General features: G+C 47.2%; 1 protein-coding gene across 4 annotated transcripts in view; it reads right to left on the bottom strand.

The window, feature by feature from the left end:
• Positions 1-26,064, bottom strand: part of LOC122381743 (natural resistance-associated macrophage protein 2-like) — a 36,570-nt gene that overhangs the window by 3,317 nt on the left and 7,189 nt on the right. For 2 of the 4 annotated variants that reach the window (XM_043366298.1, XM_043366297.1), the window contains exons 2-12: positions 15,598-15,813; positions 14,922-15,047; positions 14,412-14,638; positions 12,629-12,767; positions 12,169-12,324; positions 11,524-11,736; positions 10,843-11,001; positions 2,924-3,016; positions 2,440-2,570; positions 1,957-2,167; positions 1,479-1,574 (exon numbers count right to left, since the gene is read on the bottom strand). In XM_043366298.1, coding sequence (XP_043222233.1) covers positions 1,524-1,574; positions 1,957-2,167; positions 2,440-2,570; positions 2,924-3,016; positions 10,843-11,001; positions 11,524-11,736; positions 12,169-12,324; positions 12,629-12,767; positions 14,412-14,638; positions 14,922-15,047; positions 15,598-15,783 — 1,692 coding nt within the window. In that variant the 5' untranslated portion in view covers positions 15,784-15,813 and the 3' untranslated portion in view covers positions 1,479-1,523. The remainder of the gene's footprint in view (positions 1-1,478; positions 1,575-1,956; positions 2,168-2,439; positions 2,571-2,923; positions 3,017-10,842; positions 11,002-11,523; positions 11,737-12,168; positions 12,325-12,628; positions 12,768-14,411; positions 14,639-14,921; positions 15,048-15,597; positions 15,814-26,064) is intronic. The other 2 variants (XM_043366296.1, XM_043366295.1) reach the window with 1 other exon arrangement.

Genomic DNA, 26,064 nt, shown 5'->3' on the forward strand with positions numbered 1-26,064 from the left:
GATACATTTTAGACTGTTTATCACGGCCAGGTTTCTGAACCAATCTTAACGCAACTTTTGCCGATCGATAGAGAATGAACCAGGAATTCACATGGATCCTAAAAATATGCATTTTCAAAAATCATAGGCGGATGCAGATCATTGAGATTGGGGGTACACAAAAAGTATAGTGAATAAGGTTGTTGTTGGTACTGTTTCTAAAAAGGGTGGGAATGGTCTTGTTATGTTACAATTTTCTTATGAGAGGACGACTACAATTGTATTGGTCATGCATATGCGGTGTCAGGGCACCTATGTTGGGAGGTAAAACATAAAAAACCTTTTTGGACGCCTGGATCCGCCTATTACAGCAAAAACGTCAAAAGAGGATGCACAATAACTTTGTATATGTTATCACATGATACCTTTCATTCACTGTTCGTAAAACTGGTGCATACAGCTATAATACATCAGCATCGTGATCTTCGCCCAAATGACTCGCTTCACGAATAGGACCCCCCAATTCCCAGTGCTCTGGAGCCGCCCCTGGTAAAGTTATGAACTTGAAATTTTCAGGGAATGTGCCCAATTTAGTTTTAGGAAAAGTCAGAAAATTTCAGCATCGTAGCTTCAGCGGTTTCGGAGATATTCCCGAAAAACCTGAGGGGTGGATGAAAACAACCCCCCTGCCACTAATAGGGTTAATACCCCACATGACCCCGAAGACGGGCGTTATAGCCGACATCACCCTTCCAGAAAAGTAATTTTCAGCGGACCTTTCATCACTAAAGTAATTTGCAATTTGCTAAGTAAAAGTAATTTGCATCGCTAGAGAAGAAGCCGTCTTGATCGGAAAAAGGCGTAGTCAAACCAAATAAGTGTGGAAGCCCGTCAATAATTTAGTTTGAATAAGATCAGAGAAACGGCTGCACGCCGGTGTCAAATGATTTAATCGAGACACCAATTTATTGTGCCGATCGAGAGGTCCATTAACGCAATTGACCTAGCTTCGAGATTGAGCAGAACCTCAAGACCGACCACTCCGGACCGAGAAAAATACATCTGAATAAAATAAGGAATCTTTAAGCTATATCATTAACACTCAGTGCTCATGTCCTGGAAAAGTAAGGGGTTAGTCATGCGGTCGAACAGAGAAGCCTGAACCACATTCGGAACTACCTCTATTGCATGTCTAGGACATTTTCCCCGACCATTGCTCGATTGGGATAGGTGCCTGGATGTGCTAAAATCCCACCTAGGATCGGATCGGGATACTGGCTGGGTATTTGTCAGTCAGTTTAGCTTTCTTATCCGTCAGGTTAGCGTGCTTCCCCAAGCGAGCCGCCATTATCGCACCAAAAAGCGCAGGAACCATCACAGTCCATCATAAACAAATCCGCACCCATGCATCCCCATTCCCCAAACATTCACAGAAGCACACCCGCGGCAGCCACGAGCACGCAGTAGCCCGAAGCCAGCCATCTGCGCGCGGCACTCACACAGTGTATTAGTCCCTGTGAAGCTTCCGCTAGGCGTCGCCAGCTTTAACTGCGGTCAAGGTCTTCGTAGCCGCGGAACCTCCGACGCACGGCCCACTACAGGGAAGCGGGGGGATCGCCCGGTGAGACACGGAGAGCGGAGCGAGGCGGTATACAGATCACGACCCGGGCTCGCTGTGGTGTTACGTGCCAGTGCAGGACGACACACGGCTTACTCAGAGAGTGCAGACAGACGGACAGACAGGAGGCCGCCTTCACACGATTAGGGAACGATGGTGGGTAGCATTTACTGGCAAACTCCATGCAAATACTTTACACATATGATTCAAAATAATTCAGCATGCAGTTTGGTCCTAAATCATGACTGACTTACCATACAAAATCGTTCAATACGACAGCTGTTATTTACACATGACATCCTACAGCGTTCAGAGCAGGCGCCGCCCCACTCCTGCCGCCACTGGCCCAGCTGTCTCACCCTGATCCGGTCGAAGCCGGGTCCTCCCATGGCGCCGTACAGCAGGGTGGTGAGGTAGCCGATGAAGCCGACGTAGGCCACGCCGCCGACGGCCAGCATCAGGTCGGCCCACCACACGGCCGGCAGCGTGTCACGCACGTACGACACCACGAAGAAGATGTTAATGCCCACCACCAGCGCCGAGAGCACGCTGGCCGCTATCTTCATCGGGCTGTCGACAACAGAGGGGTGGTCAATGGACTGGGGGAGGAATCAGGTCGGTGTGGGACGGTTTGACAGATAGGCAGACATGCGAGTGCAACTACAGGCTGAGGATATTGCACTATTTTTACGGGGATTACAGCGATTCTTACGGGTATCACAAAAAATACGGGAATCAAGGACTCGTGCTTTCTTAACTTATTCCTATGCGGATCAAATTACACACTTTTCCCTGGGGTCGAAAGGCGTTGTTGTCGTTATTCTAACTTGTCTACAACTCACGTGCCGTTCCGGAACTCTCCCATGATCTGCTCGGAGCTGGTGAACGTCAGGGTGGGCAGCAGCGCGAACGGCAGCTGCAGGCTCATCAGCGCGTTCAGCAGGTCGTTCATCCCAGTTAGGTCGTTAATGTCCTGAAAAAATCGACCCGTGAAAGCCAGAGGGTGTGAGGACGGTAGAACGCATCCTACAATCATGGACGCTACGTCGGTAAAACGATAGAGCAAAAGCAACTGATGCGTCTCGCTTGAATGTTTGTAGTACGAAGTTCGTAATACGAAGTTCGATGATTCGTAATACGCTAACTGAAAAGTACGCATTTCACTAACCTCTTCCGCTCACAACATCAATGGCTCATTACCAGCAAAGTGTTCAGATTGTTGCGACCTCTACCACGCAAATGCTCGTACATACAAACAAATAGGTATGTTGCACTTGAAGTTGCAAATCCACTACACGAACCGTATTGGTGACTCGGCAGCCGTACCTTGTACACAGCAATGAAGAACGTGGGTAGGATGGCGATGGTTCGGGTCACGAGAACTCGCTTCCATTTGGGCCAGGTCAGGTTCAGAAAACCCTGAAAGAATAAACAGTTGGTTAGTGATGACAAGAAAAAGGCTACTTGCTAGAGTAGCTTGTCAGAGAGAAAAAAATGACAGTAACTGCCGTCTGCCAATATCGCCAGTGCTGATAAAGTAATCATACTGGAGCATATTCGGCGAGCGCTGAATAAACAACTGTCCATCGCTTGCATTCAGATCGCCCACCAAGCTCTGTTCCAACTACCTGATACATACTGATACATACATACATGCATACATACATACATACACCTCATACATAGTCGCGGTTTTGCCATGGAATTCGACCCGACCTTCATTTCAATAGGTGTTTGGGAGCGTTAGTCGATAAGACTGTCTCTAATCGATAGCCACCAGCTGTTGATTGTCGCACGTTGAACCGTCCCAGCCGCGGAGTTAGCGACACGCCGCCGGCGTTCGGCTGCCGCTGTAGACGATAAGCGTTACCAGGCCACCATGAGACGGACTCAACGAGCCCAGAGGATTTCCTTGTCTTATCGGCCGTGACTGGCTCCCCGGCCGTCACCAATGCGATAGGTGACTGTCCGATTTTCTGCTTATCTAAGTGCTGAGTCAAACGTGCAGAATGATAGGTAAGATGCGCTAGCTGAATGATGAGCTTTTCTGATAGCACGCGACCACTTGACACCGGACTCTGTGACCCCTGCTGCCAACAGTCTTTCGTCAGCAGCTTTCAACCTTCTATGAACATTGGACAACACGGCACCAATCGCTGCACGAACAAGGCTCCGTTGCTAGACGACCGGGTCGCTCGCATTTCAGTGAAGTGCAGATGAAGTGCCGACTCGAGTGTCAAATTTCCTTCCCATCCCCAATCTGGTGTCCCACTTGAAACATACGATGTTATTGACCTAAAGCGTGTGATTATGACGGGTAGTGACCGGACGGGTAACTTAGAGTGATACTCGAAGAAAGTAGCAGTTTCCTAAAACGATCTAGCGAGAATATAACTGTACTAGACTTACTGTCCTAGAACCAATGCTTCCCATCAATCATGACTCATTTTTGAGCGATCGAGCTCAAAACTGAATAATAATTAACTTCACGACACGCAACATCTGCCTTTTGTTTCTTTTCCTAAAATAAAAAGACAAAAATTCCTACTTAACGATTAGCTGAAATACTCTGTTTTACAGCTGTAAAAGTTGCGTTTTACGTAGAACTAGAGGTACAGGTTTGCGCGATAACTGTATGTTTTGATTAATTATATGTGACGGATGCATTAGTTTGGGTGAGTAGCTTGTATTTTTAGCTGTATTATTTGGGTAGATTTGGGTAGCAGTTTTTAATATAATAGCGATAGTTGCGGGGTGTCCAAGTCTTTTGTATGTTAGGCCCTTTTTTGACTCAACCCTACCCCTACCCTACCCCTTCCCTACCCTACCCCTACTCCTACCCTACTCCTACACTACACTACACTACACTACACTACACTACACTACACTACACTACACTACACTACACTACACTACACTACCCTACCCTACCCTACCCTACCCTACCCTACCCTACCCTACCCTACCCTACCCTACCCTACCCTACCCTACCCTACCCTACCCTACACTACCAGCGACAGTCCAAGTTTCAGCTAAATCGGCCCAGAAACGGCTGAGATGTTGCAAAAATAAATTAAAGGGACCCTCCCACCTTAACATTAGATTTGAGTTGAGATAGCCAAAATGGGGTCCCTGGCTCACAATTACCGGTTTCGGCACTCACAACATCGAGAAATGCCTTAAATCGGAAATATTGAACTTCAAAATTGCAGCATTTTAATTCAGAGGGGCTAATGCATAGGAATACCCCTCTGAATGTGTGACGTCATCGCAGATATCTAACGATTTTTAAATGTTTGACTAAAACGTTTTGTAGCACGCGGTGGTATATGCTGCTTTGCGCGCAACAAATGCCGCACTTTCAAATAAAGTCGCTAGGAACAGCGGAGATCCCAAAAAGTAAACAAAAGTAAAAGTCTAATATCTTGAAAACCGGTGAATATTTTTCGATGAAATTTGGTAGATGTTCGTTTTTGCTCTTTCTGAACCGAGCGACATCACTTTTATGCCAATTCATTAACTTTTTTGAAGGTGGGAGGGTCCCTTTAATTGTATTTTCTGGTGAATCCCCTTGGCCAGCGGTGCCTTGTGTCGGCCTTCGTTGTCAAAGGTCAATGACCTGCCGGGTCTGATTATTTCCACTCAGTTTTTTAAGCGAACAACTGAGCCTAAAGCACGCGCCCTCTGCTCGGCGCCGGTCGCGGCCCCACCACGTGCACACCGCTGAACCCGCACCCTCGAAAAGTTGATACGACAAATGGGTGCACGCATCCGACTTACAGCGAAAATTTCAGCCCCGTAGTCCTCACCGTTCCCGAGCAATAACGTGTTTTTCCCAATTCTAATGTTAACCCTATGGGCACGCGAGCACGCGCCAAGGGCGCACCCCCGGCCGCACCATGCCCAAAATTTAATACGACCTACGTGTAAAGGTGGCCCACATCTCTGCAAAATTTCACGGCCGTAGTTCAACAGATGCCGCTGCAATAAGCGCTACAAAGTGCGTACGTCGCACACGGCGTGGGCGGCGGGGTACTTTTTAGGATTTATAATATAGACTAGAGGTACAGATTTACGCGATAACTGTATGTTTTGATTTATGTTATGTTACGGGTGCATTAGTTTGGGTGATTGACTTGTATTTTTAGCTGTATTATTTGGGTAGATTTGGGTACCTGTTTTTAATTTAACTGTAAGGCGGGCCCGGGCAGCGCTTGTCGAACAGCACTGCGGATCCGAAGGTTGGGACTTGAATTGTGAAAAACCGCCCGCCCGCCGCAAAACGCAAACACCGCAAAACGCGCAAAACGCCAACGCAAACTTCGCAAAAAAGAAACAATCGCCCGCCCGTCGAAACCCGCAGAAAAAAACGCAAAAAAGCCGCAAAAAACGCCCGTCCGCCACAAAACGCAAACACCGCAAAAAAACGCAAACACCGCCGCCGCAAAAAAAGCCCGCATCGCCCGCCGCCAACCGCGAAACGCCGCAAAAAACGGCCGCCCGCCGCAAACCGCAACACCGCAAATAACGGCCGGCCGCCGGCAACCGCAAAACGCCGCAAGCAAAAAACGGCCGCCCGCCGCAAACCGCAAAAAACGGCCGCCCGCCGCAAACCGCCGCAAAAAAAAGGCCGTCCGCCGCCAAACGCAGACACCGCAAAAACACCCGCAACGCCCGCCCGCCCGCCGCCGAACAAACACCGCAAAAACGCAAATACCGCCGCAAAAAAACGCCCGCAACGCACGCCCGCCCGCCTACCCTACTCTACCCTACTCCTACTCTACCCTACTCCTACTCTTCCCTACCCCTACTCTACCCTACTCCTACTCTACCCTACTCCTACACTACCCCTACTCCTACCCTACCCCTACCCCTACCCCTATCCCTACCCTACTCTACCCTACCCTGCTCTACCCTACCCTACCCTACACTACACCACCACCGATAGTCCAAGTTTCAGCTAAATCGGCCGAGAAACGGCTTAGATATTGCAAAAACAAATTAATTGTATTTACTGCTGAATCCCCTTGGAGAGCGGTGCCTTGCGCCGGTATTCATTGCCAAAGGTCAATAATCTGCCGGCTCTGATTATTTTCACTCAGTTTTGCAAGCGAACAACTGAGCCTAAAGCACGTGCCTTCTGCTCGGATACGGTCGCGGCCCAATCACGTGCACACCGCTTAACCAACCCCCTCGAAAATTTAATACGACAAATGAGTGCACGCGTCCGACTTGCAGTGAAAATTTCACCCCCGTAGCCCTTACCGTTCCCGAGCAATAGCGTGTTTTTGCCGATTCTAATGTTAACCCTATGGGCACGCGAGCACGCGCCGCGGGCGCACCCTCGGCCGCATCATGTCCAAAAGTTAATACGACCTACGAGTAAAGGTGGCCCACATCTCTGTAAAATTTCACGGCCGTAGTTCAACAGATGCCGCTGCAATAAGCGCTACAAAGTGCGTACGTCGCACACGGCGTGGGCGGCGGGGTACTTTTTAGGATTTATAATATAGACTAGAGGTACAGATTTACGCGATAACTGTATGTTTTGATTAATTATATGTGACGGATGCATTAGTTTGGGTGAGTAGCTTGTATTTTAGCTGTATTATTTGGGTAGATTTGGGTAGCTGTTTTTAACCAATTTATGCCCAGGAATATTGACCATCATGAAAATCGACGAAATCAAAATGTTATGCTCTTACCAGGGCCTTGCATGGAATCGAAAATAATTTTCGCCTGCAGCAAAAGTTTTTCGAGAAAAACGTAAAAAACATGCGTTGCGAAATCGCAACGAAGGGCACACCGGGCGCCATCAGCGTTGCGAAAACGCAACGACGGGCACATCAGACGGACATAAAGTACACTGAACTGCCGTATATGCTAATATGTTTTGACAAAACATCAATCAGCTGTTGACAACTATTGCTTGAAAATGCGGAACCCACATCCGTCATGCTTTATAACCCGCCTAAGAGCCTCAGTGAGGAAGCATAACTTCATGATTCGCGAACGGGGAGGTGGCAACACGGTCATTATCAACCATTTACGTTGTCCATTGCTGTTCATTTAAAGTTGTAGTCGACACGTATCCAGGGTGATGCTTTCTTTTGGAAGCTAGACAGAGCCATTACCCCCCCCCCCCCCCTATCAGACCCCACACTGAATACAATTAAACGGAGGATTGGGAGTAAACCAGTACCTCACGTATGCGCGTATATCCGCAATCATTGTTAACCACCCTCCTAGGAGTAAAGTTAAATTCCATTGCAGGTTAGTCGTACCCACTCTCAGCAAAAAGAAAAGAAGGGCCGATCCGGCTCTAACAAATTACCCGCGTAAGGCGTTATAGCGCATCACAACAAATCGACTCCCAGTTTATCATGTTTACACCTAATCCAAAATTTTCATGGCCCCACTCTCAGCGACCTTCACGTATAACCTCTTTCTCGAGACAATACCAGGACAGAATGGTGATTCGACGTCAATCCGTCCTTTCCATCTTCAGGATAGTTTAATCCTCCTCCACGCCTCAACCCCCTGTTCCGGGCTGGACCGGCAACGTATATCGCAATCGGGCAGCTCACATAGGAGCGCGCCTGTAGCCGGGTGCAGCGAGTGCTTGGGAGGGGGAAGAGGGTGGGTCATGGGTGGCCTGCCCACTGGCTGGGCTCAGTCTCCAGTCTACGATTAACCGTGTCCGGTCAGACAAATGTCTCCCCTAATTCCAATAATCCTGCTAGCTCTAAAAATGGTCTGATTAGATAAAAAGCCTATCAAAGTAAGAAAACAAGCGTATACTCCACATCAAGCAGCTTATGAATCTATGCAAGTTATGAATCCTAACAATTATTATTTTCCCAGGTCCGCCCTCATTACCCCTGCCGATGGGCTCAGCTACCCCCAGAGGGGGCCTATCCCACTATTTGCCGACCCTCAGTTATCTTTTCTAACGTAAATGTTGGTAGTCAGCAGATTCTATCCAGAGAATAGCGATGCCCATCTGTCGCCTGCGATACAAGAATACATCCCCGTTATTCATTACATATGCACAATGTACATAGTAGATCCAATTTCCAAAGGACCTAATTATCTCTCAGCTCCGTTAGCATCGCCGACCGTTTGATGCCGACCGTTTGATGCCTACCATGCGATTTTCAGATGCATGGGAACGCATTGCTTAGTGAACGAACAGCCCGAGGCCGATAATCTGCGAGAGAAAAAGAAAGGAGTGTTTGTGGCTGTTTGAACCAGCAAATATGAAATGTGTCGCAACATTTTACGTGCGAACGCACCTTGCACTAAACATACCTATACACGTCCCTCATGGCATAGGCGGCGGAGCGGGGGAGGGGGCACCGGGGCACCGTGCCCCCCTTCATTTTGCCATTTTAACATTATCCCTATAGGCGTTGCATGGAAATGGAAATGGAAAGAATGGGACCAGAAGTCGGCAGTGCCCCCCCCCCCCTTAATTGAAGATGTTCCGCCGCTACAGCCTCTGGCTACAAAATGAGAGAGAGAGAGAAAGAAAGAGAGAAAGAGAGAGATAGAGAGAGAGAGAGAGAGAGAGGGAGAGAGAGAGAGAGGGAGAGGGAGGGAGAGGGTTGGGGAACGAGGAGGAGAGGGAGGAAGATGGGGGAGAGAAAGAGAGAACCCACAGCGTAGCACGAGTGAAGTCTATTGTTGATATTCATACTTCCGCTACCCTGCCAATGTGCCCATCGTTGCGTTTTCGCAACACCGCTGTCTTTCCGATGTGCCCTTCGTTGCGTTCCCGCAACGCGACCGTAGTCATATTTGAAAATAGTCACAAACCCTTTTTGTAACATTATTTCTTAACAAAATGCATATCTACGCTATTGTAGGGACTCTGCAGAATATGTTTACACAATTTTCATTACGATATTATTAAGTACTTAGCCTACTTATCTTGGTTTTCGTGACGTCATCACTCACAAAACCTTTGACTTCCCTCTGGGAGCTCTAGGCAGGAACTTACCGGCCGCACAGACTTGTAACTGCGTAGCATCATGCGCACAACCATGCTACACACGCTGAAACTTGTCTCATCGGTTAGTCTCTTTTACACACTTCTCAAGCTTCGATCACGTCGACGCTTGCTTGCGTTGCGAAAACGCAACGAAGGGCGTAAATGGGTTAATATAATAGCGATAGTTGCGGAGTGGTCAAGTCTTTTGTATGTTACGCCCTTTTTTAACTCAACCCTACCCCTACCCTACCCCTACCCTACCCTACCCCTACCCTACTCCTACACTACACTACACTACACTACGCTACACTACACTACCCTACCCTACCCTACCCTACCCTACCCTACCCTACCCTACCCTACCCTACCCTACCCTACCCTACCCTACCCTACCCTACCCTACCCTACCCTAGGCCCTATTTTAACTCAACCCTACCCCTACCCTACCCTACCCCTACCCCTACCCTACTCCTACACTACACACTACACTACACTACCCTACCCTACCCTACCCTACCCTATCCTACCCTACCCTACCCTACCCTACCCTACCCTACCCTACCCTACCCTACCCTACCCTACCCTACCCTACCCTACCCTACCCTACCCTACCCTACCCTACCCTACCCTACCCTACCCTACCCTACACTACCAGCGACAGTCCAAGTTTCAGCTAAATCGGCCCAGAAACGGCTGAGATGTTGCAAAAATAAATTAATTGTATTTACTGGCAAATCCTCTTGGCGAGCGGTGCCTTGTGTCGGCCTTCGTTGTCAAAGGTCAATGACCTGCCGGCCCACTCAGTTTTTTAAGCGAACAACTGAGCCTAAGGCACGTGCCTTCTGCCCGGCGCCGGTCGCGGCCCCACCACGTGCACACCGCTGAACCAACCCCCTCGAAAATTGAATACGACAAATGAGTGCACGCGTCCGACTTGGCTTGAAAATTTCACCCCCGTAGCCCTCACCGTTCCCGAGCAATAGCGTGTTTTTGCCTATTCTAATGTTAACCCTATGGGCACGCGAGCACGCGCCAAGGGCGCACCCCCGGCCGCATCATGCCCAAAAATTAATACGAGCTACGTTTAAAGGTGGCCCACATCGCTGTAAAATTTCACGGCCGTAGGTCAACAGACGCCGCCGCAATAAGCGCCACAAAGTGCGTACGTCGCACACGGCGTGGGCGGCGGCGGCGGGGTACTTTTTAGGATTTATAATATAGATTGCCTACATAACGAACTGTAAAAAGTTACCTCCATGACGAACTGTCCCGAGTAGGTTCCGGTCATGGTGCTGCTCTGTCCCGCCGCCAGGATGCCCACCGCCCAGATGTAGAGGCACGCCACGCCGAACTGGCAGCCCAGGAACACGCCGCCCTTGAACAGGTCGGCGTCCACCAGCTCCGTGTTGTTCTGTGGACAGCGTGAACCGGCGTGAGATGCTAGTGGACAATGGAGGCGAGAGCACAGCACGCGCGAAAATATGAAACCCACAGGATAAAACGTAAGGAAGCCGGCTCTTCCTAATCGAGAATATGGAATCTGTTATCTGAAGAGCGAGTTATATAAGACTTGCCGTGTTACATGTGATGATTCAGGTTGCAGAAGACAGAATTGCAAACGTGGTTATACTTTAATGTCGTTATATTACTATTCTATTTTTTTTTTTTTTACTATTCAACAAGCTTCATGACTAAGTTCATCAACAAGCTCCATCGTTCACGAGATTCAAAGTTATATAACATGACAAGCGTCGCAAGGCAGAGGCATCAAAATATGCCGGGCCCCATCCAACACTGCCAATGGACGTGCTCATGATACTGCTCGCAGTTCACCGTTCAGTGCCGTGCCCCGTCTTACGGAGAAACTCATTATCTCCTGCCCTGTCCACTCATGACGAAACATGTTCAGCCCCGCGACGTCCCGTCCACTCACGGGGAACGTGTCCGGATACATAGTATCCAGTCCGGTGCCCTTGCACACGTCCACCACGTCCTGGTTGGTCTTGTTGAAGAGGCCGTAGGCGAACACGGCCACCACGAAGACGTTGATGATGAAGGAGACCAGCAGCGCCAGACACGACTCGATAAAGTAGTAGTAGTTGGCCTCGCGGATCCGAGAGCGACGCGTCCGGTCCACGTGCCGAGACTGGGGCCGGATGGGAGGTCAGTCAAAATCGGTCAGCGGAGGCCTCAACCATAGACCTCCACATACATACGGTATGTAGAGGTCTATCTCTCAACGTTCGCTTACCAAGAAATCGAAACTATATTCAAGTGAAACCATAACTAACGGGCTAACGGCAATTTCACAATCAACCATGAGTGAATAATGAGTAACGCTTGGCAGCCGATGTCAGCTGTCCAACGATGTCCATTATTGCTCCACTGATCAATCAAATTAACATGCCAACACACGTCAAGTTAATAACAAGCACAGCGACTCAGGCAGATGCAGTGCCTGAAACCTCAACAAAAACAAACGTATACGGTGAATGATCACGCGACATTGAAAACAGCACGACATGGCGTCAACTGACATTGTTGTGTAACGATAAGCTCGGATCGGCCGGTTCGTTACCTTGACGAGCGCCGAGTGCAGGTAGAGGTTGTGCGGCATGATGACGGCTCCGATAATACCGACCGCCTGCAGCAGCGAGCGGCTGTCGCAGCCCGAGCAGCCCGGTATGAACATGCCGCTGATGACATCCGCCTGGGGCGGCGACACGACCACGTACTGCCGGTAGCGGTGGGGACGGGACGGGAGGTGAGTCTCAGTGAGGGTTAGTTGACTCAGTGAGTTCGGTGAGTTGACTCAGTGAGTCCGGTGAGTCGTCTCAGTGAGTTCGGTGAGTAGTCCGGTGAGCCACTCACCGTCAATAGTCGTCCTCAGTCGCAGTTTATTCCTTTCTTTTCTGTTGTTTGTTGAAACAACTGACATAAATCACACTACCCCACATTATATAACTTCATATTACGTAATAAGTCCGAATGTGACGGTAGTGCTGCAGCCCATCGAGCCAGGCGGCCCACTGACGCACCTCATAGCCGAACATGATGCCCATCACGGCGATGAGGAAGCAGAAGAAGGCCTCCAGCTTGCGCATGCCGTACTTGTCCACCAGGAGAAAGGTGAACGTGTCACAGACGGTGATGAGCACTCCGCCCCAGAGAGGAATCCTGCGGCGGGAGACGAATGGCGTTATATGGACAGGAATGGCGTCAAACGGTGGCAGCCTGATAGTTAAAAAAGGTTTGCTGCAAGACTGTATAAACATAAAAGACATTGGCACGTAGTCAGTCAGGTAGTGTGCCAGCTTTCCTGGACCGTATGGAGTTAATGGCCCAGATAAGGAGAACCGGATTTTTAGAACTTATCCATACCTTCAAAACTCATGGAAACGTCTTAAATTCTTCAAATTTTGAGTACCCCAGTGCGAAATTCACCCCGACGGGTTGTCGGTCGTACCCCAACCACATTTCACACCACTATGAACAATAAATGCACACACTGAAATCGCTATTACCGATATGCTCATCCAATCAAGTTTCGATAAACCCGTTCATCGTCATCTCCTGCGGTTTCGAACACGCCTGTTAGGTGGTGCGGTAGACCGCGCCCAAAGCCAGGGCCCCGGTAACGTGAGGTAGCCGAGTCGGGGCAGCGTGTGCTGACCCAAGCCGGGGCCGCGCGTCCTCCCGGTGTCATGTGATAGCCCGGGGCTGCCCGCGGGGATGCGGTAGACCGCGCCCAAAGCTGCGGCCCCGGCTTGGGTCAGCGCACGCTGCCCCGACTCGGCTACCTCACGTTACCGGGGCCCTGGCTTTGGGCGCGGCTTCTGCTCATACTTTGTGGTGCGGTGGTGGTGCGTCGGGCCGCGCGCTCTGACTTCGGCCAAGAAAAATGCGTCAGCTGATCATTGTCATTTCTGCCACTTGCGTGTGGTGAAATGGGGTCATAACTTAAGAGACGGCTTTTTCATATCAATTATTTTACATAAAATCATATTTCAAACCATAAATAATGTTCGACAGCCAAATAAAAGAAACAATACCAATACAGGCTTACAGTTTAAGGCTCGACATTGTGTTGTCTACGATTAGACAGCTGATAACTCATTCCCGTACGTCGTAACTCTATAATGACCTTTGCTTATTGTCACATGTGCGCCGCATTCGCGATTGTTGCCGACGCCTGTTTGCAGGTGAGCCCACTACAGTTGTTATACATATAAAAAACCGATAAACTTTTAGGCGAAAAAGGCACTATTCCAGGCCCATTTTTGATTTTTTTTGCGATATTAGGTAAAAACAGAAGCTTCTTATCCTAGGAAAAATAAAATGGGAAATCTTTCAAAGGTGGCACACTACCTTTAAAAGTACCGCGCAACAGTGAGACGCATTCATCAAGCCTGACCGAGGAAGGGCCTGCTATAATTTGAAGGTCACCGAACCAATTGACCTGGAAATGGACGAGGATCTTATTGCTTCGGTGACTCAAATTTAGCAGTCCTTCCACGGTCGGGCTTGATGGATCCCTTCACTGTTGCGAGGTACTTTTAAGACTGACTGTGCAATCCCAGATCCCTACCTGCCTACCTGGAAATATTAGGTTTGTTCCCTAGATATTTGACAGAAAACGGTGCTTGTTTAGATCGTGATATTTTTACTCAATGTGGCCTGCGACCGACTGGGATGGCGGCAACACGGGATATTGGACCGTTATAGAAACGTAAAACCTAGGTACGGTTTACCGTCATCCCATTACTAAGTCATTTTTCACTGTTCAATAGTACAATCAATGAACGAACTCCTGCAACTCACAGTTTATTGGAGAGCATGTAGAGCGCGATGGAGGTGCCGATGACCTCCTGCATGTCGGAGCCGATGATGGCCACCTCGATCATGATCCAGAGGGCGAGCCGCGCCGGCTTGGGGTACTGGCGGTGACACACCTCGGCCAGGTGCATGCCGCTCACCACGCCCAGCCGAGCGGCCAGACGCTGCGCCATCAGACCGAGAACGGTGGCAGAGAGCAGCATCCACAGCAGCTGAAACAGGGTAATTCTCCGTCAGAGAGCAGCATCCAAAGCAGCTGAGACGGATAGGCCCGACATCAGACATTGGTTGATAATGGACCGGCCCTTCATCAGAGGCGGCATCTTGGCAAGCAACAGAGTGAATGCAACAGCTTCATAGCGCATATCTGGTTCTGTATCATATGTGATTATGTCCATACCAGCCCTGAACATCAACGTAGCATCAGCAAAACTTTGCGTTTCACCAAAGCGCATTGTAGTCACCTAAGCACTGCCGTAAGGTCCGCCGGGTTACCTTGTAGCTGGCCACGGTGCCCGACTGAAGGTCGGACTCGATGTTGCCGGGATCCAGGTAGGCGATACTCATCAGGAACCCCGGGCCAGTAAAGGCCCACAGCTTACGCCAGCTGAACCATTTCTCCTGGTGGAGACAAACACGAATAAATTAAATGTATACCCTCGGAGCTAAGTGCGTGTACTTAAACTCGTATTAACAGGATAGTGCGATGGTATACTTTATTTAACACGGAAAATAGCGTACCTATGTATATACTATACGTATCATCGGATTACATTTCAACTCTTAAGGACCTATACCTGCTATTCTCAATCATGTAGCCAAATAACCCGCATGAGACCTAAACACAAAGTACTGTACAGTCAGTCTTGAAAGTACCGCGCATCGGTGCGGTGAATTCATCAAGCCCGACCGAGGACAGGCTGCTAAATTTGAGAGTCACCGAACCAGTGCACACCCTCATCCATCCCTTCGGTCAATTGGTTCGGTGACTCCCAAATTTGGCAACCCTTCATCAGTTAGGCTTGATGGATCCACCGCACCGATGCGCGGTACTTTCGAGACTGACTGTACACTTGGCATTCCCGGCATTTACACGCACGAGCGTAAACACATACCAAACAGCACCCCTCCCCCTCCCCTCCCCAGCGGTCGGCGTCCAGGGGTCACTGACCTCCTCTCCGGGCGGCACCTCCACCCGGTTGTCGGCGAAGTACGTGTCGAGCACGGTGGGCGGCTGCGGCGACAGCGGCTTCATGATCCGCGGCGTGTCGCCCGAGCTGCCGTCGCTGCCGGCGGCCGACGACGCGTCGCGCCCGTCGTCAGCGCGCTCCTCGTCTCGCAGATCTTCGTGCGCCATTGCCTCGGGTTAGACGGCCGCGTGCCGGCGCTGTGGTCAAAGGCAGGGGTTGGAACATTATATTTACGTCATCAGACACTCCACAACACGGTGGCTATTACGTGTCAATTGTCAGTGAATAAAACGGTTGGGGAAGTCGAAAGGTACACGGCAAACAAGTAACAACAATCATCCGCCGAAACAGCACACACACGTACGCACAATCACTCCAAATAAAAGAAACGTTTCGCTGCCGGTTTAAAAGCCGCTGGCTCGAACATTGGTTAGAACATAGCAACGGTCGGAAAAGGAGCAGATGTCAGATGGAATTGTGCACAGTGCAAAGATACTGGATCAACCTCAATAGAAAGTGGCGTTGTCTGTCACGAATGCAGCATTATATCAGATATCACACAGGCCGCAGCCAACTATCAAGTGTACACCCCAGACCAAAAACCAACAGCTCCTCATTATCCTCATTATACCCAGCTATGGTGTTCGCGTTTGAATCGCTGTCCGATCCAGACGCTAACCAAACTACCCGGACGCGTTTCCCGTCTCTTTTTGTATTCCTCCCAGCCCGGAGAGACTCATAGATCGGTCCTATCTCTGGTTGACATCGGTCGCCGTTTGCTGCCCGGGGTCAGCGGACCGGTCCGTCGGCCCAAAAAAGAGAGACCACGCGGCCGGCTAGCAGCCTGAGGAACTGTCCGGACAGACTCACTGCGCCGCGTGGTAGGCGGAACCGAAAATAGCTTCATCTGAGAGAGCATGCACATAAATTTGCAACACGGTATGCTAAGTCATGACGGCTTCCCAGCCCGCAATATGTAGATACATCAAATTTGCGAGAAAAAACGATGCTGCAGATAAGGGTACCTACACTCGTAGAAACAGTTTGGGAGATTACCTCATAGACCTCGTCAGATCAAAATTACCTAGGCGGAGGCATAAGGCTTAGGAATTCAAGGGACAAAACTGGAAGACGTTTATATATAAATCAACCGCACAGCAAAGGTCTCGACATTATCCCAACTCCCGCACCTACTGCAATTCTCGATGCGAAGTGGGATTCTCGATACCATGAACTCACGGTCGACTCGTACCTACATAAAATTCATCAGAAATCAACACACATGTCACGGCCCTCAATTAAATTTACCACAGCTGTTGAATTAGGTGAGGCATAACCACTGCTGTCAGCACTCAGCAGTTGGACTCGGCACAAGTGGTTAGGTAAATACACATAGGTATTACAGAGATACCTACGCATGTTTACCGCTCTAGGACAATCGGAAGCAGGGTCATATATAAAGAATCGGAAGGTCGGAACAGCGTCCTTTCGAATGTCCGTGCTTTTCAACTTCTGACTGTCGCTCACTCCACGGCAGTGGGTGTCAAGAGCGCTGGGTGTCGTGCACACAGTGTGCCAGTGGTTATGCCTAGCATTTTTCCCAGTGGCATAGATAACATGAAGTCATGAATCATGTAATCTATGATTCTAATTCATGTTATCTATGCCAGTGGCAATCCGAGGACAGAGTTCATAAATAGCGCCTGATATTCTCAGTTCAGAGTTTAAACCTGGAGCGCTTGGTGTTCAGTTCAATTAAATACAACAATTAAATGCTGTATTTTATTAACCAGTCATGGTGGCATAGGCGGATCCAGAAAGGCGGTGTCGAACGATGCCAAGGAACGCTGCGGGGGGGGGGGAGGGGGACTGATCCCAAAAAAGTGTTTCCAACTTCCAAAAGCCCCTCTGCCTCAGAAATCGATTCCTTACGCCATCTTACGCCATTCCGTTCAGTTTAAAGCAAACGTTTTCCAATAAAAGTTACTTAGTTTTATTTCTATACTAGAAACAAACGACGCGTTTTCGTCGATTTCGGGCGCTGACAGGGGGGCATTTGCCCCGAATGCCTCCCCTGGATTCACCAGTGCTCTGTGCCCGGTGACAGGTTGACCTGCGGCACGGCACGTGACCAGCCGGCCTGTGGTGCCACTGCGCGAGGCAGACTCGACAAGAAACAAAGTCCAGTCAGTCCAGGCATTTATCACGATATGGGTGGAATGCCGTGAGTCAGATTACTGAGACTGAGACCCGCGGGCATGAATCAGACTCATACGAACGTGTCACGAGATTCGGACATGCTGATCGAGCTTTAGGACCTTGACCTCTGTGTGTGAGTGTGCAAGTCTTATGGTCCGGAGACGTCACGCTGGTCAACACGAGTCGACGGCAGGTCTGCGGACCAACACGAGACGAGGAGACGTGGTTAGAACGGGCGCGCGACTGGCCCAGTTTAATTTCTGACAGAAAGGGGGCACCGTGCTGCACTGCGATAACTTTCAACACCAGCGGTTTTCTTACGTGCACGGTGCATACGCACCACTGAAGAGTCGGGAAGAACATAAGTGTAACTAATAACTATGCATACTACGGCTCTATTTTCGAAGGGCCAAACAAGGGTCAAGTGATAGCTAATGAGCCGGTTATGCAATTAATGTTTTTCATTGATCAGATATGGCCGAAGCTGGCGTCTGCTCACTGCGCGCAGTTACAAAAACGTGCGATGGTTTGTATGAACAACAGACAATCAGATCAGATCAGATCAGATTTTTCTCGGGGTGTTGGCTTTGCAACGCCACCCCATCCGTATTATCTTCGTCTGATATTTTATCGATTCGTGTGATCTTCCTCTTTGTCGTTCATTTGTTATTTCTACATCTCCATAATTGATATAAGTTGTTTTTCTTTTCCTCCATTGACTGGTGGCAGTCATTTTCAAAAAGGAAATCTTCTAGTACTTTATCATAGTCCTCGATATATGGTTGTTGGAGTGCCGTGATGGAGTTCCTAGCATCTTTCAGTGCGGGACAGAAGAGCACGAAGTGTTGGATATTTTCTGTTTCCTCCCCGCACAGCTCACAAGCGGTACTTTCATGACTGTGCCTTTTTCTATCATGCAATGGTAACGTATTCGTGCGAGCCCTAAATAGTATGCTGGATGCTGGTGTATTGTCGTATATTGTTTCTTCCTTAATTTCTTTCTTTCGGCGTTTGTACATTGATATACTCGTTTTATCGTTCATTTCAGAGAGCCACTGCTGACTGTCCCAAACTCTTAGCTTGTTCTTTACTGCACATTTCTTCATGTTTCTTAGCTCGGGAATTTGGAGTTGCACCATTGCCAGGTATTCAGCTGTAGCCTTTGCCCATTTTGTCCTTTTTTCTTCCAGCTGGATCCGGATGACTTCTTTTAAGAGTTCATTTGTCCCTTGCATTGTGCTTCTTATGTATTGCAGGTGGCCCTCCATGATCCTCGTTTTCATCTGAGATGCCCCCACGTCTCCGCGTAGAGTACAAGTTGGTGCATACCTCGGAGCTCCCAGTATTTGTCTATAAACGGAGTTTTCATAGATTTGTAGTTGCCTTGTTTCCTTGTCGCTTAGTGGTATGATGTTGGAGCCATAGAGTATTGATGGGAGCGCTAGACTTTTCCAAAAACATTTTCCAATCATTAGCTTGTTGCAGCTTTTACCGATCATGCCCATCGTCATATTAGACATTTTCTGAGCTTTTCGGATCATTGCCTTTTTATGCTCTTTAAACATGTTTTTCTTGTTGTTAATGGTTACTCCTAAGTATTTTATGTCGTTGACGACCGGTATTCCTTCGATCTCATTAGGTTGTTCTTTGCTGTTGTAGATGACTACGGCACTTTTCTCTTTGTTAATCGCCAAGCCAAAACTTTCGCTGGACTTCGCTAGTGCCTTCAACATGACCTTCGTGTCTTCCATAGATTGACTAATTATCAAACCATCATCTGCGAAGAATAATAACGGTATGTGTACGTGTTCGTTTCGGAACCCTTTTTCTGTCGCTGAAACACTCTTCATAATTAGGTATGTGACAATCTTGAAATAGCTCGTGCTTCCGGTACAACCTTGTTTTATCCCACTAGTTACTTCTATTTCTTCTGTAATGTCCTCATTGAGCTTGGGTTTCCTCATTGAGGAAACCCACAGTGACCCGACAGTGACACAGTGAACCGACAGTGACCCACCCTCATTGAGGGTGGGTCACTGTCGTTAAAAAGAGGAAGAAAATAATGAGCAACGAAGCCAGGGAACTGCCCTGCAGAAAAGCTAATATGACGGACAATGGATTGGAGACAGACGCACAAAAGGCTAAATCATATCGTGAAGAAGAGAGGGAAGAAAAAATAGAAGAGAGCGACATTGACGCCAGCAAAAACGAAGATGATGGGGCTTGTCAGGGAGGCCCAAACGGACAATGCGGAGGGAAAATACTGCGTAAAGACCGAGGCTTGTGTTGCGATATATGCTCCAAGAGGTACCATGCTGACTGCCAGAAAGTGACAGCAGAGGCATATGTCGCCTTGCATGATCACAAAGAGCTGAATTGGATCTGTCATGCATGTAAAGAAGAAGTTAAAAGGAGTAAAAAGGACATCATGTCATCAAAGAGACTTGACAATTTTCTGTCAGAATTTACGAAACAGGCAAGCGTGATGAAAGAAACAGTACTCAGAGGCCTATCGGAGGCAATGTCAGAATTGGAACGTTCAGTTATGAGTAAGATCAATGAAAGGGCTTCGGAGAAAGAATCAGAAGCAGAGAAAAGCATGGATGTGCTAGATGCCAGCCAACAAAATGAAGTGAAAAGCAAGCCGAATGAAGAGCAGAAAACCATAGAAAACCCAATGGCAATGAACAAGGAAGCAGAGCATGCTAGCACAAACCCAACAATTCAGAAGATCATTGAAGAAACGGCTACATACGCACAGATAGCAAACAGAGCAGAGGAAAACATACTGAAGATTTGCTCTAAAATGGAAACAAGCACTGCAACCATCGACCAAAACTTGATCAAGGAACAACAAGAAACAATGAAGAAGCTTGTTCAATTGCAGGAGAAGGGAGATCGTGCTATGAATGTAATTATACACAATGTGGAAGAAAGTAGCTCAAAGAACATTGGAGAGAAAATGCAGCATGATATTACAAAGATCAGGGAAGTCGCAAAAGCGTTGGGCATAAACCACGATGTAGATATAGTGAAAATCGTAAGATTGAACAGAAGACAACAGTCAGGACAGGAGGAGAAGAAACCCAGAATGCTTTTGGTCAAATTCAAAAGTGCAGAAGAGTCTGAACTGTTATACCTACAACAGGAGATTCAATCTCAGACAGTACAGCGACTTTGACAATGTATTTATATCTCGAGACCTGAGCCCAGAAGAACGTCTGCAACAGCGGAAGTTGCGAGAGGAGCTCAAAGAAAAAGGGAAAGACAAATATCAAATATTTCGAGGAAAAGTGGTTGCCCGGCGAAATCAACAGTGAGAATATAGTCACGAGTTCTGATAAAAGAAATGTCAAAAATGAAGCAAAGACAAGGGCGTTGACTATAGGACTACTGGGACCGGCCCCCGGTCAACAGACATGGTAGCCCAAATCTAGTCGGATGTGAAAATTCTTCTAAATCCATAGACTTTAATGCTAAATTGACTATATTTGAGAGGGTTTTATGAAGATACATGACCAGATACAGAAAAAAGCGAGACGCTATCTTGTAGATTAAATCGTCTGCTATCTGCGACTTTTGAAGTGTTTTTCAATCTGAGGTACAGAAATCGTGTTCCCAAGAGACTGAAAGTAGCCATGCTTTAGACCCAATGGCAAAAATTTGGAATCTGACGAAATTGGCCATTTTTACGTCTGATTTATGAAAATTCTAGACAGGATATATAGAAACCCGAGATGCTATCAGGTGGGAAATTTCATTGTCTATTACCGCTTTTTGAAGTGTTTTTCGATCTGAGACCGGCAAATCGTGTTCCCAAGAGACTGAAAGTAACCCTGTTCTACAGCAAGACAATGGCAGAATTCTAATATTTGATGGAAGATATCTTAGGTGATAATAACCTTACTACTAATTGCAATGCTTCATTGGAAAGCTCAACACTGGCACTGTCATCGGTCTTGCATTGCTATTTCACAGAACAAAAAGAAATAACGTTTTGAAGCCTTTGAATATTGACTTACTTTTCGTCGACGGGCTCGATCCCCATCACCACCAACAATTTTCCGGGAAGTCAGGATTTTGCAGATATTTAAGCAGAATTGCAGAGCTGTGTTAATACTACGGCACTTAAGTACACATTTTAAGAAAACTGCTTTTTTTCTTAGCATGAGTTAGGTCTCAGAAACAGCAACATGTCGATATAATGAGGAAAAATAAGTGCAAATGATCACGATCAGATTAAATGAAAAAGGCATAGGTTGTCTTATAGGTCGGAAATTGGTCAATCACTTGATGTATGCTGATGATGTGGTGCTTATCTCTCCATCAAGTGCAGGGATGCAAAAACTGTTGAATGTTTGCCATGAATTTGGTATGGCAAATGATGTTGTGTATAATAGTTCAAAGAGTGTTGCAATGTCATGTAGATCGAAGGGGATGAGGAATGTCAAAATACCTGATTTTATGTTAGGGCCCATGCCGTTAGTATGTGTTGCTAAAGTTAAATATCTTGGGCATATCATAGAGGAAGACATGACTGATGATCTAGATATTGCCAATCAGAACAAAGGTTTATTTGTCAGAGGGAATATGATCATAAGGATGTTTCACATGTGTACTGTAGATGTCAAACTGAAACTATTTGAGACTTACTGTTCATCGATGTACTGTGCACACCTGTGGTGGAACTATAGGAAGGCAACTATGAATCGACTCATTGTGAGCTATCACAACCTTCTTAAACGACTTATCGGGTTATCTAAATTTGAGAGTACGAGTATGACATGTGCATATTTTAGAGTGCTGAATTGTGAAAGCGTGTTCAGGAAACTTATTTATAAGTTTCTGAGAAGACTTGAAGAGAGCCCCAATAGCATCATTGAAGCAATCAATTCAGGGGATCTCCGTTTCAGATCAAAACTGAAACGTTTTTGGCTCAGTAAGCTCTATTGTCATGCTGTGCTACAGTGAATGTGCATCGACTGGGAGTGTGCCTTAATCGATGTTTGTTGTTGTTCATCCATCATCCATAGTGGTACATCCATCATCAACTCATAGCAATGGACTGTTAGTCTGGAATACAAATCTATCTATCTATCTATCTATCTATCACGCAAGAGAGTATCCTTATCTCCCTAGCAACCACCTAGCAACGTAAGACAAAATAGTAAACAACTCCTTTTGATATCAGGTACTCAGCCTTGGAAGCACACTAGACGGTCACCATACTGGGCTTCATACTGAATTTTGCATACCAGAATGGATGTTTCCAACTAAAATTATTTTTTTCGCGAAATTTATCTTTGTTGCCCTACTATTTTTCGTAAAACCGAGATATACAAACTTCATAATATAGAAAATAATATTGTCATAATGAAAACCGCCATATAAAACAAGATAATTGCTGAGATCATGCCTACTAAACTTGGTCCTACCCCCTAATTCAATATACCCTGACTGGGACTACTAAACTATGGTAGTTTCTATGGCCTTGCTACTAAACGTTCAGGGACTGACAAACACAAAAATGATTGACATCACAAATCTGATTAAGCACAAATGCAAAATAATGTGCTTGACTGAAACTCAACTGAAATATGACAAGGTGGATATCCCAGATGAGATTGAAAAGGTAGAAAGCATGCGAAAACTGAATGACAAGAAAGGGGGAGGTCTTCTCATCCTGTTTCAAAGGAATATTGGAATCAAAATGACGAAACTGGAAACAAAGCACAGAGATATTCTTCACGCCAGGGTGGAAATAGCAAATGCTACCTTTAATATAATTCTTGTATATTTTTCAGTCATAAACAATAGGCAAGACAAAGAGAGGAACACTTTGATCCGTAAAGAAATCGAAACAATTATTGAAAGGTCAGCGAAAAAAGAGGAAGCACTGATGATATTAGGCGACATGAATGGTCACATAGACGGACTCGGTTATCAAAAGGAAGACGAAAATGGTAGAACGGTGGTAAGTTGGATGAACAACTTTGGCCTAACGCTTCTGAACTTGGAAGATATCTGCAGTGGAACCTTCACATGGGGCAGATGTAATCAAAAAAGTGCAATCGATCATGTGCTAGTGGACAGATTGTGCCGTACCTGGATCAGCAGTATGGTAATAGATGAGGAGAAGAACCTATATGACCAATCCGACCACAATATAGTGTGCGTCAATATGAGCATACCAAAACAGAACATCAGTTATAAGAGAGGGAAGTTTGTATGTAGGGAGTTTTACAGAACTGATGACAAGTCTTTAGACAGTTTTACTGCAGAATTCGTAAGAAAAATGGAGGAAACGGAGGTGGAAAACATAGAACAGCTGAACGATATTTTGAAAGCAGTGGCTGACGAAAAACTCAAGTCTCAATATCGAAGACGGACAACTGAATCAGGACGTATCAAAGAGCAGCCGTGGGTGACAGACGAAATAAGGGCAGAAGTAAAAATCCGACAGCAAATACCTAAACAGGGCGAGGAGGAACGAAAAGGATGAAGGAGTGAAAGTAAGTCTCGGAGCTGCTTATGCGAGACAAAAAGCCAAAGTTCAACTGCTTGTAAAGAAGGCCATAACAGAGTCAGAAAGGAAAACAACACATGAAATACGAGAAAGCAAAAACAAAAGTAGATCAATGTGGGAGAACATAAATAAACTAAGAAAGAAAGAGAATCATAACGGTGTCGATGTCCACCTATTTGATGAAAATGGGAAGCAACTTAACAGCAGAGAAGAAAGTGCTGAGCTAATACGTTACTGGAAAACAATCTACCAAAAGCATGCGAATGCAATCGAGGAAGTGTGGAACGACGAAAAGAAGACAGAATATGCACATATGATGAACTGTAATGACGAAACCTCCCGATTTCCAGAAGTGAACAACATGACGCCAATCATAGTGGAAGAAGAGAATGTGACAAGGGCTGTCCAGAAAATGAAGAATAAAACAGCACCAGGTCCAGACGGACTGAAACCGGAATTTTATAAGGCAATAACAAAAACAGCGGTGGGCGTAACTGCACTCACTCGATGTCTCAATAATGTAATAGCAACAAACAAGCAGCCATCCTCGTGGAAAACCTCAAAAACCAAGATGGTTCCGAAAAAGACGAAGCCGACAGCAAAAGACTTACGTCCCATAGCACTAACCGATATTCCTTATAAGATTTGCATGAGCGTCATCAAGGAAAAAATCGAAAATCATTTAGAAGAAAACAACGAGATACTAGAGACTCAAGCCGGCTTCACGAGAGGAGGGCGGGTGGAGGACAACCTATTCCTTCTAAACTACTGCGTAGATGAGAGCTACAGAAAGAAGAAACCTCTTTTCGTAGTAGCGGTGGACTACAGCAAAGCGTTTGACTCTGTAGCAAGAGGGAAGATGATCCAAGGGAAGATGATCCAAGCACAGACAATGTCTGTGCTTTTACCTTCAGCTGAAGTCGCTCTGGAGTGACTCGAAGCCGAGTAATATAGAAACCTATGCCTTTTATAGTTAGCTTATTCTTGGCATAAAGATAAACAACAACAGCGTTGAGTGTAGTGGGAGGAGTCCTTTGTCTGTAAGAGTACATGTACTCTTTGCCCGGTCCATCCAAACCTGGCTATTCTGCCTAGCCTCCGGCGACACCACGCCAGCCGTGCGGGGGTTCGGCGCCGCGGCTACTGGGTACGTATTTCGGTACCCGCCCGGCGGGATCTTATGTAAGCCCGTAATAGGGATGCAGCCGTCCGGCTGGCTGCCGGCCGCGGCCGCCGCGGCTGTGTCTCGTGCAGCCGCATGGACTTACTGCTTGAGACGGGATGCGCGCTGTTGCTAGGAAAGCGTAGGCTTGGACGGAAAACATTATAAGTAGAGTAATCTTGGGAAAACATAGGCAAAGGAGAATGAGATGGCCACCCAACCGAAATAGCGATAGTAAAAATGTCATTGCTATGGTTATACATCTAGGTATGTTATATGCTACCATATCATAAACCGCGCCCTTAAAATCCCCCCCCCCCCGTGGATTTTTTGTTTACAAATAGGCGCGGAGCACCGCCGTTTTGACACAGCTTATCATACATCAATTCTACACATGTGAAAATCTCAGACCAAGGTCATCCAAGGTCAGGTCATAAGGTCACTTCAAATGACCCCACCTCATAAAAAGTTTCAATGTCTGCCATAGCTACACCGAGTGACCAATCGCTTTGAAACTTTCAGCGATTGATAAGAGCATTAGCATGTACAAAATGCTTATAT

The sequence above is a fragment of the Amphibalanus amphitrite genome, unplaced genomic scaffold, assembly GCF_019059575.1.
Source record: "Amphibalanus amphitrite isolate SeventyFive unplaced genomic scaffold, NRLGWU_Aamphi_draft 000126F_arrow, whole genome shotgun sequence".
Taxonomy (NCBI): domain Eukaryota; kingdom Metazoa; phylum Arthropoda; class Thecostraca; order Balanomorpha; family Balanidae; genus Amphibalanus; species Amphibalanus amphitrite.